This window comes from Ostrea edulis, chromosome 6 (genome assembly GCF_947568905.1).
Source record: "Ostrea edulis chromosome 6, xbOstEdul1.1, whole genome shotgun sequence".
Lineage (NCBI taxonomy): Eukaryota > Metazoa > Mollusca > Bivalvia > Ostreida > Ostreidae > Ostrea > Ostrea edulis.
Genome location: NC_079169.1, coordinates 92,041,194 through 92,056,613, shown reverse-complemented (window position 1 = coordinate 92,056,613; position 15,420 = coordinate 92,041,194). Strand labels below are relative to the sequence as shown.

General features: G+C 36.2%; 2 protein-coding genes across 3 annotated transcripts in view; both read right to left on the bottom strand.

Annotated features, from left to right (window-relative positions):
- Positions 1-11,110: 11,110 nt before the first annotated feature.
- LOC125683606 (bombesin receptor subtype-3-like) lies at positions 11,111-13,080 on the bottom strand. The gene is made up of 2 exons (XM_048924940.2): positions 12,185-13,080; positions 11,111-11,418 (listed from the first exon to the last, which is right to left on the bottom strand). Exons 1-2 carry the CDS (start codon positions 13,078-13,080, stop codon positions 11,364-11,366), a joined length of 951 nt encoding a protein of 316 aa, XP_048780897.2. The 3' UTR covers positions 11,111-11,363.
- Positions 11,111-15,420, bottom strand: part of LOC125683605 (protein glass-like) — a 39,548-nt gene continuing 35,238 nt past the window's right edge. For both annotated transcript variants that reach the window (XM_048924935.2, XM_048924936.2), the window contains exon 6: positions 11,111-14,520. In XM_048924935.2, coding sequence (XP_048780892.2) covers positions 13,869-14,520 — 652 coding nt within the window. In that variant the 3' untranslated portion in view covers positions 11,111-13,868. The remainder of the gene's footprint in view (positions 14,521-15,420) is intronic.

The window sequence follows — 15,420 nt, the reverse complement described above, 5'->3', positions numbered from 1 at the left end:
TTGGGATATTTACAGTATAAAACACTCTACACCCATGCTTCTACAGTACCAATACTTCAAACAGAATGTACAGTTGTATTTGTACTTCAGCCTCCACGTTTATAAGAAACGGTACCAATACTTCAAATAGAATGTATTTTGTACTTTTAACTCAATGTTTATAAGAAACAATACCAATACTTCAAATAGAATGTATTTTGTACTTTAAACTCAATGTTTATAAGAAACAATACCAATACTTCAAATAGAATGTATTTTGTACTTTAAACTCAATGTTTATAAGAAACAATACCAATACTTCAAATAGAATGTATTTTGTACTTTAAACTCGATGTTTCTAGAAGATCGGAGACAGGACTAAAGTATCAATGGTAACACCCCAAATGTATTGTACTTATGTGGGGTAAATAAAACTTCATAGTATAGATTAATATTACGTACATGTATGCTTGTTCTTCAGAAAAAAATTTAACAGGAGGGCATAATGGATTGCACTTGTCGGTCATGCAGTTGACACCCCCTTTCTTGTGGGCTTCAACACCCCACCCCCTTTCCCCCAATGTCGTTATACATATGATATAGTAAAGAGATATTTGTCCATTACTATAAAACATACATGTACGTTATTTTTATATACACAGAGACAGGTGCCCGTGTTTTACAACGTGGTATTGGTGACACTCCTGTACGTGTACACTGTACATAGAAATATGGAGTTGTGACTAATGAGTTCTACTTTGGACAATATGAAGTACATAAAGAGACACAAGATGACGCACCTATATTATCAGTAGTGTGTTAAAAGTAACAGCTGCTGCAATGTATTGTGTAGAAGGATAGAGACTACATCTATAAACGAGGCTCATTATGTGAATATTTGTTAAAATGTATTGACTTATGCCATTATATTTTCTGATTTTTAAACTTATGCCATTATATTTTCTGATTTTTAAACTTATGCCATTATATTTTCTGAGTTTTAAACTTATGCCATATCATTTTCTGATTTTTAAACTTATGCCATAGTATTTTCTGATTTTTTAAACTTATGTCATAGTATTTTCTGATTTTTAAACCTATGCCATAGTATTTTGTGATTTTTTAAACTTATGCCATAGCATTTTCTGATTTTTAAACTTATGCCATAGTATTTTGTGATTTTTAAACTTGACTGCATAGATCTGCATGCAAGCTATCCTTCTTTTCTAAAGGGTCGATCAGTGTTAAGTAATACAGTAGGTGGTTGAATTTAGATCCGTTCCCTTACTCCACGACATGATGCACTCACTTCCTTTAATACACAAAATTGAACGGATCAAAATTAATCAATTAGAAACATTAAAACATTTGTTCAATGGACAGTTACAACTGTACACAGGAAGTTCACTGTGCGGGAATGACAATACAGCTTAATTTTCAAGATACATTAAAAATTTAACTTGATATTTTCTGAGTTATAGCATTTTTCACCTATTCGCATCCTTCCTTTAAATATTGAAAGGAATTCATAAAATAAATTTAAAGACGTGAATTAACAAGAATTAGCCAAAAGAATTTAAGAGTTTAAATCAGACAATAAGCACTTCTTGTGATTTTTAGCATTAAAGTACAGGGGTATCCCCGAAAAACTACCTCCGTGAAACAAACTTTAGCATGAACATGTTCTTCGAGTTTTCCACCAAAAAATGTCGCTATGAAATTTTGTTTCACAAAGGCATGGGGGTGGGTGTTATTCCCCTTCCACATCCCAGTCTTGGCCTGGTCGCGGTAGACCAGAGTCAACTCTAAGATGTAAATATAGGGATTGATTGCTCCTCCACCAAACGTTCGGCATTTAGAAGTGAGAATCATGTGTCTTTCGGATATATGACCTTACAAACGGAGGTTTCATGTCACGGAAGGCGTTGGCGCGTTAAAGAACCTTCATTGCTACGGTCTTGAGTACCAAACATACGTCTAAATTTGTGGTATTTTACCAACAGCTGGTGACGTGTACGGTGGCTGGTTTAGGAGAGGTGGGTGAGATTTTTTCAAAATTCTTTCACACGAAATATAATTCGTTCCCATGAAACAAACAACCTTCCAGTCGTATATCCGGTGGACACGTGACGTCATATGGTAGAATTCTGGCTCCAGGGCCGGGTCTGGTTGCGATGTTATTGATCACTTCACATTAGACATTTAGGTGACGTCATGATCAGTAGGGGCGATTTGTAATAAAATGTTAACGTGAAGAACATGATAAAAACAACGTATTGATTATCAATATATCGCTTTTGGTGCCTGTGATCAGGATATATTTAATGAAACTTATACGAAAACACTTCGCCTAACTGCATTAAATTAACCAATGCATTCGTATTTCTTTTACCATGATGAGTAACTTTAATCATTGTCCTGTAATTTGGCGAATTTGTGGAGAAATTTGAGGAAATTCAGAATAGGGCGCTTTGTTTGATTTATGTCGATCTTCGCAGTATGTATGATAACGTGTTAGTAAAATCAGGCTTCTTAAAAAAAAAAAAATCAGTAAATTAATATATATGGCTACTTTAGTCTTTAAAATGCTGGACAATAAAAAGCCATTACCGGTATATCTGCAACATTCATTTACATATAAAAATATTTTATTTACATTCAAACACACCTATAAACAAATGTCTTATTTCACGTTTAATACATACATATGCAATTACTACTTTAAGAGAAAATACACAATTCAAGGGTCAAGCTGAGAGCAACAAATCCTTAAGATGCAAGAGCCAAACTTCAGAATAATCCTTCAGATGAATATAGGAATTTCTGTGAGTGTGACTCTTGTTAAAAACTTCCCGTTTCCTCCGGCTTTATTTTCATGGTTAAACTGCGTTACGATTTTATATTGCCTTTCATACTTCCGTTCCACATCTATTTCCTGCTACGGACAGTCTGTATGCTTTATACTGCATGCATGTATGTACTTTGTATATGTGTAAATATAATGTTTGTACAGGAAAATATATTAAAGAGTGTGTGTGTGTGTGGTTTTGCATATTTATGTATAGCTGTATATGCATGGAGTCGAAAAGATAAACGAAAGTAAACAAAGTGGACCAACTCATGAAACTAAGAATAAGCATCCTAGAATTAGAAATAAATTTCATTTTAGTATAATTTATCTGAGACCTAAATATGTTTTAGACCCTCATTGAGTAAAGGGTTTTATTATATAGCTAATAAATAGTCTAATATAAAATCTGCGTAAAATCTAGAGAATGTTAGCGTTCAATATCCTGAGAATTTATTGAACGCTAACTTTGCATTGCGTAAATTGTATGCGCCCGAAACATTCCGAGTATGAGAGTTCAATATTGACGTTACCGTAACGACGTAAACAAGCCAAAATGGCAGACGACGGTCCTCCGAATCTGACAGAGCCGGTATTTGATATTTACTTAAGCAAAATGTTTTACTGTACATAAATTATGATGTCCCCATTTACAAAATCAGTTTGCTTCATGCATTAATGACGGATTAAATATTGAACAGTTAAGAAATGCATGCTGTTATTGCACACTGCCAATATTGATGAATTCTCGTCTATTTTGGAGTAGTTTGAGTTAAAAGGGATATAATTTAACAACTAAATACTTTAGCTATATAATAAAAGGGTTATTGAACTTATATAGGTGAATATTGGCACTCGTTGGCTGTCAAAATGCACTCGCAAGCTCGTGCATTTTCACAGCCAACTCGTGCCAATATTCACCAATATAAGTTCAATAACCCTATATTATTATATAGCTAATAAATAGTCCAATATAAAATCTGCGGAAAATCTAGAGAATGTTAGCGTTCAATATCCTGAGAATCTATTGAACGCTAACTTTGCATTGCGTAAATTGTATGCGCCCGAAACATTCCGAATATGAGCGTTCAATATTGACGTTCTCGTAACGACGTAAACAAGCCAAGATGGCAGACGACGGTCCTCCGAATCTGACAGAGCGGGTATTTGATATTTACTTAAGCAAAATGTGGCATAATCATGTTATTCGCACCGCAGTTTATTCCGTAATGTCCCCACCCCCCCCCCCCCAACTCGTGCCAATATTCACCCATATAAGTTCAATAACCCTATAATCCAGTCTAGTCCTTACTGCCATGTCCTTCAGGTTTCTCGGACGTCTGAAGGATGTCATTGGAGTCCATGAAAACATCAGCCATTCGTTTGTTGGCATACAGAATGGGCAGATGTTTTCTCATAATCCTGTTGAGGTATTTCAGGGCGGGGTGGTAAGCAGTGACTAGCAGGACCCTGTCATTTTGAGGTTTTTCTCTGTACTGAAGGAGGGGTTGTAGGTTTTTCTCTGTACTGGAGGAGGGGTTGTAGGTTTTTCTCTGTACTGGAGGAGGGGTTGTAGGTTTTTCTCTGTACTGGAGGAGGGGTTGTAGGTTTTTCTCTGTACTGGAGGAGGGGTTGTAGGTTTTTCTCTGTACTGGAGGAGGGGTTGTAGGTTTTCGTATTACTGCATGTCTTCTGTCTTCGTATTTGTGAAGGCATGTCACATGGACCTCTTGACATACAAGAGGTGGAATCAAGTGCCTAGGGGGAGTAAGCATCCTCTGTTGACCGTTGACCGGTCACATCCGCCGTGAGCCGTTTATCTTCATCTGGTAACAGAGTAATCTACTGTTTACATGGTTATGAAAGCTATGCAGCTGTCTATCAAAACTTCCACACCCCAGATCCAGGGGTTCAGGATTTAGGATGGGTCCCACATGGTTATATTCCAAAAATGCATCTAATCTTTGAAAATTGCCTGGTTTTTTTTTTAATTTATGTTAATTGTTAAAAAATATTGTGTGCATGGTTATGAAGAGCATGTAGCCCTCTGCCAAAGTCGTGAAATTCCTTACACCTGCGTCAGGGCTAATGTTCTAGGGCAGAGATAATACAACTGTAGGTAAATGTGATGATATACAATGTATTTTAATTAGTGAAATCTTTTTTAGCGCATTGTGACAAAATATTCTATGCATGGAAATGAAGAGCGTGAAGACTGCTACCAAATTGTGGAATTCATGACACCTTGACTAGTTACTGATGCTTAAGGAAGCGGAATTCATATATATGTTTTGAAAATATAGCAGATGAATCTTTTATAATGTTCTTTTACTCTTGGATATTGAAACAAGAGGCCTATGGACAACATCGCTTACCTGAGTCACCTTGGCCCTACCATTGTTCAACTTGATATGAGTCAGAACAAACCCTTATCAATATATCGCAGCATACATTACTAACAAAAGGCAAATAAACACATAATAAGATTTATTTACAATTAATAATTGATAGAAAAATTGTGACAATAGCAAATTCTAATTAACGGTTGTTGAACAATGAATTCAAATAGAATCTACACACACAAAAATAATAATCCAAAATCGTAGTTCAGAGTATAATAATCCAAAAATCATGTAAAGTGTCTAACCAGAGCTCTTTTTAATCAGAAGAATTTCAGTATATTTATTATAGGAATGAATTTTCTAGTACAATCATGAAAACCATGATGCAACCATTACGTAATCTTTCTACTAAAAATAGCGTGAGGCTCTAGAACAATCTCAGTCAGACAATGAAATAAACATCACTTTCTAGAATTATCTAGGTCAAACAGCAATACACAACAAACTGTTATGATTTTTAGAATATTTTTTATCAATCTTTATTCCTAGAAAAATTTTTGACCCCATATTGTGGCCCCAACCTAGCCCCAAAGGATCACAACATAGTCACATACATGTAACACAGAAATGCCTCAACACAAATATGACTAACATGATCTTCCTGTTCTGGATAAGATCAAGGTCACTTGGTCACAAGGTCATAGATCATATACAGAATATGAAAGCTCTATCTTAAATAGTTCAGCAAATATTCGAATAGGTAAGATTTTCAAAAATATGTCACACTTCAAGGTCAAGATCACAAGGTCAAACACTGAAGTATATTCAAGGTCTTGCAATAAAGAATCCATATACAAAATATAATAACTTTACTTTAAATAGTTCAGGAAATAATGATTGGGTCAGGTTTTTAAAGACAGTACTTAGGTCACGGTCACAGGATCAAATACGATTGTATCACAAGGTCTCGTCATAAAAAATATATATAGACTAAGCGCACGGTACTGGTGTTACACGCTTATAACGTCACAAGAATAATGAAAGTCAAGATGATGTGCATTTTCAGTCAGTCTACAAAAATGGGACACCACTGTCTGCCAATTTCAAGGTCTCTATATCAATTCTATGAACTGAACGTTTGAAGTAATCGGTTTATTGTTTTCATTTAAGGACGTCACAATCATACACCAATTTCAACGTTATCTGGCACAATATTAATCATTTTATTAATCTGTGGATAAAGCGTATGTATGGCAAGCCCTTTTAATATTTATTCGAAAAATAAGATATCTCTTTAAATTAAAGAGATATCTCTTATTTTAAGAGATATCTCTTTAAAATGAGAGATATCTCTTAACCTTAAGATATATCTCTCTCAAAACGAGATATCTCTTTCACTTAGAGAGATATCTCTTTCACTTTAAGAGATATCTCTTTCAGTTTAAAAGATATCTCTTTCACTTAGAGAGATATCTCTTATACTTTAAGATATATCTCTCTCAATTAGAGAGATATATCTTTCACTTAAAAACATATCTCTTTTACTCTGAAAGAGATATCTCTTTTACTCTGAAAGATATCTCTTTACTTTAAGAGATATCTCCTTCACTTAAAGAGATATCTCTCTAAGATTCCTAGAGAGATATCTCTCAAAGTATAAGAGATATCTCTTTAATCGTTGAAAAAGAGATATCTCTCAAAGAGAAAGAGATATCTCTTTTCAATATTTTTATTAGTTTGAATACTTAAGGAATTCTCCCTAACCATGATTGGCTGGCGTGTTGCTAAAACGCGGAACGGTAAACGGAACGGAAAACGGAAAATATATTATGCAATACTGTTATGAAGAGTTCAGGATTTTGCAAAATCAAAAGGCTTATTATGAACAAGGAATGCAGAAATTACAGAGAGAACATCTTCATAATTCACCATTTCATATTGATACCTCATACTAATGCATTATTACAAAGTGTATGTATTTTTACACGGTGTATTTTGTGGATGAATGTACCAACAGGCGCTTGATAGTACGTTGTTTCACAAATGAAGAAAAAAAATGAATAAGATAACATACTGAAAAAGACTTGAATTATAATTGAACCCCCTTTCAAATCCTATGACTTTATTCTGGCTGGTATCGTAAGAAACGATTTTAAGAGCCCCTCCAATGAATAAAATGTACACCCCCCGAAAACAACATTGTAAAAGATAAAATAATTTTTTGAACAATTTTCCCCAAACATAGCCTTTTTAAATCGAACGTGCTTTTAATCGAACTACATATTTATAAGATAACTGAATTTGAATTTAGTTCTACACCTGGTACAATATACATTTATGTATCACATCAAATTTTAAAGCGCACGGGTCCGGTGTAGAAAAAAGTTTTGCCTCATTTGGGATGAATCTATGTGAAAGTTCGTACATTTACCGACATCCTGCGGATTAGTGTTGAAACTGAAGAGATACAGCGCGAAAGTAAGATTGAAACAAAACCAATGGTAACTAGGGTGAAGTTTACGACCAATAGTAAGAGGAATTAACAGATTTATTTAATAATATATGAAATAACTAAAAAGCTAGCACAGAATTTATGCTTGAATGGAACTGAATTAATCCAAATGTTAAGCTATACAAGTATTTAGTTTAGAAATTAACTGCCAGAAGTCCTTCCTATTTAGGATTGGAGTGCTGCGATTACTAAGTCTCCTGTTAGTTAAAAAATAATAAATCAAACACAAGATGTTTAATTTGTTGACTAAATAAGATAATGATAATAATGTCCTTTATTTAAACAGGATAGCACAATTAGTTTAAAACTAGTTTACATTGTGGTGCTGAAAACATATATACAGACAGCAGTTTTATACAGATACAATATAAAATAGTATATGAAGGTATGTTGTATACATACATGTATGCTATTTACATATTTAAAACTGAAAATAAAACAAAATGAATAAATAAACAAACAAAAATAAAACTGAGAATAATCAAAAACAAATCTATATGGTTTTAATTTCCCGAATGGAAAAAATTTCTAAGATTAGCGGATTTAAAAGTTTCCAATGTTGGGTAATATTTTAAAATTTCTGGTATATCATTCCATAACTGCGATAACTAAATAAGATAATGAATTATTATTGTTTTATACATATCACACCTCCTGTTGTAAGTACACACATGCACATACACGGTATTATGTGTAAATACATGTACATGTGCGTTAATGACGTTTTACCACGGGGAGGGGGGTATAAACCACGTGTGTTCTTTTCATTTTTTACCCATAGGTGTCACTGCTCGCTAACACCTCTGTCAATGCCGAAATTTCAAAATTCTCGTAAAATGCTTTGTAAATTCTTATACTAACGTTTAACTAAATTCGCTTAATCAATTTATGATGTAAAATTTTAAGATAAAGTTGTTTGATCGCTTGTAAACAATTCCCAAATTGTTGATTTTAATCAAAATGAACCCCCCCCCCCCCCCCCCCCCCCCCCCCCCCCCGATTTTTACCGTTATCTTATCTACACTAATCATTCTCATTCTTAAATTTCGTTCCGTTCCGCGTTTTAGCAACACCCTGATGGCTGCAATTTTGATTTTACCGCATGTGAAATGTATACAGGTAGCAAAAAACGAACACAATAAATTGATGAAATATGCGTGCTAGACTAGATTTCGCCTCTCGGCAACTTGATAATGTTACCCCAACCACCTCTTCAACCTTTCCCGCCATTTAAACACTAGAAGTATTTTGCTTGGTTAAAAAATAGGGTTACATCATTTCAATGACAATGCAACAGGGAGAAGTCATTATGATCACCGGGGGGAAAATCTAAAGAGATATCTTTTTAGGTTAAAGAGATATCTCTTTTTAAAAATTTAATAATAATAATTCTGACGATATTTGACAGTTTACGTTTACTTAAAAGTAGGTCAAATTTCAAGTTCCATTAAAATTGAATCTGCACTATGTCAGGAAGCTTTCATGTAAATGTAAACTTTTCTGGCCCAATGATTTTTCAGAAGATTTTTAAAGATTTTCCTATATATTTGTATGTAAAACTTTGATCCCCTATTGCGGCCCCATCCTACCCCAAGGGGGCCATGATTTGAACAAGCTTGAATCTGTATTTTCAAAGGAAGCCTTCATATAAATGAGAACTTTTCTGACCCTGTGGCTCTTGGGAAGAAGATATTTAAAGATTTTCCCTATATATTCACATGTAAAACTTTGATCCCCTATTGTGCCACCCCCCGGGTGTGTGTGATTTTAACAAACTTGAATCTGCACTATATGTCAGAAAGCTTTCCTGTAAATGTAAACTTTTCTGGCTCAGTCGTTCTTGAGAAGATTTTCCCTATATACTCGCATGTAAAAATTTGATACCCCTTTTGTGGTCCCATTTTACCCCGGTAGCTATGGTTTGTACAAAATTGAATCTGTATTATGTCAGGAAGCCATCATGTAAATGTGAATTACTTTCCTGGCCCGGTGGTTTTTGAGAAGGTTTTTAAAAGACCCCACCCTATTTTTGCATTTTCGTGATTATCTCCCCCTGGAGAAGGGCGTTGCCCTTTATTTGCACAAACTTGAATCCCCTTTGCCCAAGGATGCTTTTTGCCAAGTGTGGTTAAAATTAGTCATGTTGTTCTGGAGAATAAGTCGTTTACAGACAGGCGGAAACACAGACAGACGGACGACGGACAACGGGTGATCAAAAAAGCTCACTTCAGCTTTCAGTTCAGGTGAACTAAAACTTTAATCTGGAAATCTAAGGATAACTTATTTTTGATATGCTTGTTTGATTGAGCTGTCTATACATATAAGTGTTGTTTGTATTGTAACAGAAAGGGAGAAAATGCAACGGACCAGACCGGGATTCGAACCGGGCCCCCTGAACTCTAATCAGGTGACTGAGCTATCTGGCCACCCGCGATCGAATTCGGCTTACCGCTACATTATGTTACTCAGGTCCATGGGCCTCTTGTTTATCTATTCTCTATATTAGAATAGGATACACAGAGGCTGCAGTCAGGGACTGGTTTACAGCTATAAACGTAACAGAAAGAAAATACAACAAACCAGACCGAGATCATTCGAACTCAGGCCTCCTGGATTCAATGACTAAGTAATCTATCTGGCCACTGGCGATCGAGCCCAACTGACTGCCAGGTACAACATTGGAATTTGGAAAAGAATTACCTGACATAAACGTAAAATTTGATATTCTGGTCGGCCTGACAAAGGTCCAGTTGTTGGTTCTCTGTTGCGTCAAAATATTTTTTCAGAGAGCTACAGTTCTGCAGCTAGTTGTTGGTCCGATGTATTGAACGTTGGTTGAGCAATAGCTAAACACTTTACTATAAATCAGTAGATCGATTAAAAACATTAAGTTTCTGTGTAAGAAATAACGTCTTCAAAAGTCATTGTCTATAGTGGTATTCTAGTCAACACAGAACACACCCATATCCTTGACCTTCAGAGAGGGAGAGAATGACAATGACCCTCCGGACCCTGGTTTGTTGATCGCCATCAAACAATCAATTTTTTCTACTATAAGAATATTTATATTCACGAGAATTAAAAATTCCCCTTGTGTTTGTTCAATTTTTGTTGTTAGTATATCATATCTTTGTTTTCACTGAACAAACAGGCACTTATAATGCATGTTTCCTATTTAGTCATGGAACGCACATGCATGTTCAAAATACAAGGGAGAATTACGGAATTTCGGATGGAACATGTGATGCATGTTAACACATGGTACTGAAGAGAAGGAAGATAAGGCTTCATTAATTAATTAGCAGGTACGAGTCTCTGGCACTCGCACTATGTAAAACCCCCCTCCCCTGTAAAAATAACGGATATCTTATTACATCTTACGTAAACGATATCATTATCGCAGGGAGAGAGAAAAAATACAAAGAACACCAGTCCGTGTAAGTGTTTTATTGGGTTACATCCGTTAGTACTTCATACACTACAGTTACTCAAACCTGTCACAACTTTAAGATAAGTTGTTCCTTTAGAAATTACAATCAATAATACAACGAATGCTGAAATTCGGAAGGCAACCAGAAAAGATGTACACTAGAAGATAAAAGGCGAGGTTTCTTGGGGGAAATTCAGTGTCTCTTCTTTTGTCTTGTCAAGAGATCAACAATACGATCATGACTGAAATCAATTAAGGACTTCCGTTCGTAGTTCGGTCATTGTCCTTTACTGCACTCCACCACCTCCTTTTAAATGAAAAATCGGTTTTAAGGCCAGTCGTGTTCCTAGATTTAAAAATTTGTATTTTCTTTGAATATCTTCCAGAAATGCACCGTAAATTAGAACCATGACATTACACGGAATTCAAATGATTTCCTTTAGGATGTTGTAGAAAATACCATCTTTTACAATCTTGCCTTTTTGATGAAACTAGTTTAACATGCCGTACTTAATAAATTTAAAATTTCTGTGGAATTCTGATATTTTTCTCTTACATGGATGTTCAAAACACAAGGGAATTTCGAATGGTACAGTGCGTACCATGTGATGCAGAACACATGGTACAGAAGAAAAGGAAGATGGAGGTTCATTTTATTTTTTGGCAAGCCTAAGGGCAGGAGTCTGCTGCTGTACCAGAAATCTTCAATACGCTCTCTCTCAGAGGAACATGCCAACAACCCTGAAGTTTAAAGCAACTACACAGTGGCGCTCTCGCATATCTCCGTATGTCATCGACAGTTTCAGTTGCTTCCACTACCATTCATGATATACTGTTGGGAACGACCTTCATACAAAGCCATTTTCAGTTGCTTACGGAATGTTTTATCCAACAGTCCATATATAAATGGGTTTGTGATGTGACTAAGTATGTAAAGATAACGTAGAATAAAGAGGCGTTGATTTAGCTCCGTCCATGGACTTTTGTCGTTAGACTTCACAATCACCAAAATCCAAGGAATGACGTAAGACAATATAGCTTTAATGGTAATGATCATGAATATATAGGAGTACCTGTACAAAGAGAAATGGCCCTTTCGTTTGTGGCCGCTCTTGCGCCGGAGTTGAAGTGTATCGTTCGTTTCTGATATTGATGGCGTCTTTATCAGCTCCTGTATCTGTTGTTCTTTAGATATGGCTTCAGAACCATTTGTTTTGGCACACCCATTCATTCGAACGATCACTGCACTGTTCAGAGTTTGAGAACTGTGAATTTCTTTACGTTTCCGGGATGCTCGTATCCTCGCCCGTAAAGTCCTAGCCACAAAAAAATACATGATGGCCATGGATACTATCGATATCAAATAAATACAAATTAATATACCCTGAAACACGAACATGGATCGTCTCGACGTGCCTTTACTGGGGGCTGAACAAGTAGAATACGTAATATTCGTCACGGGGTTTTGGACTTCTCGGATTCCATACACGTAGAACACGGGTGAGAACAGTATATATGATATGATTCCAACGGTGAGAATAGTGTATTGTTTGGCCCTGAGACTCATCTGGTATCCGAAAGGCCGAACGATCTTCTGAAACCTGTGGAATGCAATAATCGCCAGCATGAAGAGGGCCATGGAAGACGTGGAGAATCCGAAATAGGTTAAAGTTTTACACGTGTATTCGTTCTGAAACTTTACTGGATAAAATGATTTTGCAAGCATCACCGCGGACACCATGACACAAGCTAGGAGATCAAGGAAAGCTAAGATTGGAATAAAGAATCTCTCTTCTATCTTTGACTTTAACTTCGTGTGATACACCAGGATCACTATCGAATTCCCAACAATTCCGAAAACGAGACATAATAAACAAAACGCTATGTTCCACCAAAAATCTTTGACCAAATTGTAGTTGATATCATCAATGGTCAAAATATGAAGGGAAGCGGTCCTATTCCGGAGCATGTTCAATAACGACTTATCTGAACGTCCACTTCATCACTTTAGTATTGTACGATACGCTCTGAAAATCAGTTAACAGTGAGACATGCATCGCGAGTCGGTGTATAATACTCATATTGCCCTCTGAATCAGAGCGGAAGCGTCACAAGTGACGCTCACTTTCCCGACATCCTGCAGCACCAATAGGCTGGCAGTATTGGTGCATGCTAATGAGCAAAATCGAAGTCTTTTTGACAACGATAAATAATCAGTACTGCAAAGCCAAAAGTTAAGGAAGGTCGTTTTTCTTCTTATCACTGCCTCAACAAGGAGCTGACTGCTTTTATCTAGGTAGCAGACGTCCTTTCAAGAGCAATAATTCCGAGACCGGCATCATTTGATACAAAACAAAGCATAATCTTGTATAACGTTTTAATTGTTTCTCTCTATGAGAAAATTGTTACGTTCCTACATCGTTAATACTTTCTTATAAACAGAAAACTCAAAGGAACAATAATTTCTAACGCAAGCACTCAAGGAATGTAGACAGTATAACTAAGGTACATGTAATAGAAAACTCTGAATAATTAACTATAATCATATCACACACTGGTCCGCAGCTTATTAAACATATATCAAAATCTTAAAAAATCATAAAACCCGGAAACATCACGCAAAACCAAACAGTCTATCTAATCACAAAATCTACAAGTTATTCAAAACAACGAAGACATGTAAGAAATACCCAAACAGAATGTAGTAAAAAAAATCAGAGATCTACAAATAATTTAAAGTAATCAATAAAGCTATTATTAAGTTTGGTCTTTATAATCTAGCGTGCCCTGTTTCTCTGATGACGTCCGCGGTGACGTAGCTGTTGACTCTGCTACAGAAGCTCGGGCTAATAGCAGCAACCTATCGGATTCCTGACCCGCTTCCTCCACAGAATGTCGTCTGTCTTTGTATTGGTCCCTGAAGTTTGGTCCTTCCAAATAATCAGTGGACGCTTCTTCCGATTTTTCTATAATGCTTGGAATGTTATAAGGAACATCTAATTGCCGTTCTGATGAGAACAGTTTCCCATCGTTACCAGACGGTACATTATATATGGGATCACGTGATCCATAATCCAAAGGTTTACCACCATAACGGTGTTTGCCTGAAAACATTCCCGACATGGACCGCTCACCAGACTTCCTGCTGGTTTTCTGAGGAAACTTTTCGGGTTTGTTTTCATCAACTTTAATAAAGCCACTGGATTTCTCGTGGACAGAATCGTTGGATCGTTTTTCCGTAGATTTCCGTTTGCTCTCGGTCTTTGGTTTTAGCACAAGGTTCAACGGACTTTCCATATTTGGAAAGGGTAACCAGTTGTGAGCCTTTGGTCCAAACTTAAAGCAGAGCTTCTTTGGATATCCTGCCCCCTTTGGCAATTCTGCGAAATAACCCATTGTCTTGCTGTATCTGAAAAGGAAACAGAAACATCACAAATTAAGACCCAAGAAATTACCTCCCTCCCCCATCATGTGTTGCAATATACGACAGTTTAAATAGAAAAATGCAACCGTTTACTGCATTAGTTTTGTCATCTAACCTTTGACAATTCCTATATCCCACTTCTCATTGTTAATATATCTGTCCTTAACAATTTCAAGCTTTGCTGGGCACTTTATGTTTACTTTCACAGAGCCTTCATCATTTCCTAACTAGAAAGCGTTGAGCCATATACATGTACCATTAAAGTACATGTACTATGTAAACAGGAACTTTAATCTTTGTTTTTTATTGCAGCCTTTTAACAAGCATTCTTTAAGTATTGCATAACAATATACATGTCCTCTACCGGCTTGTTTGTTTGTTTTGCTGTTTTCCGCCACACTCAACAATTTTTCAGTTATATAGTGGCGCCCAGTTTTTATAGGTGGAAAAGAGAACCCAGATACAATGTACCTGGGAAGAGACTACCGACCTTCCGAAAGTAAACTGGGAAACTTTCTCACCGGCGCGGGCGGGATTCGAACCTGCGCCGACCAGAGGTGAGAGTCGTGTGGTGTTGAGCGCAATGCTCTAACGGTCACGGAGGCCCCCTCCTCTACCGGTCACAAGTCATCTGCATGATATACCGTGTTCAGAACCATATATCAACAGTTAATGCACAAGAAAAAACAGACCCCGTCAAATAAAAGCAATTTATGACGGAGTGAAAACCTAAAGTCCCCTTTAAAAGAGTTTTTTTGACGATATGATATGAAAGGTCTTGCAATAAGAAATATAAAAGTTAAACCTTAAATAGTTCTGGAGATAATGAAAAGATCAGATTTTTTGAAAGTAGGTCATACTCCAAGGTCAAGAGTACAAAGTCAA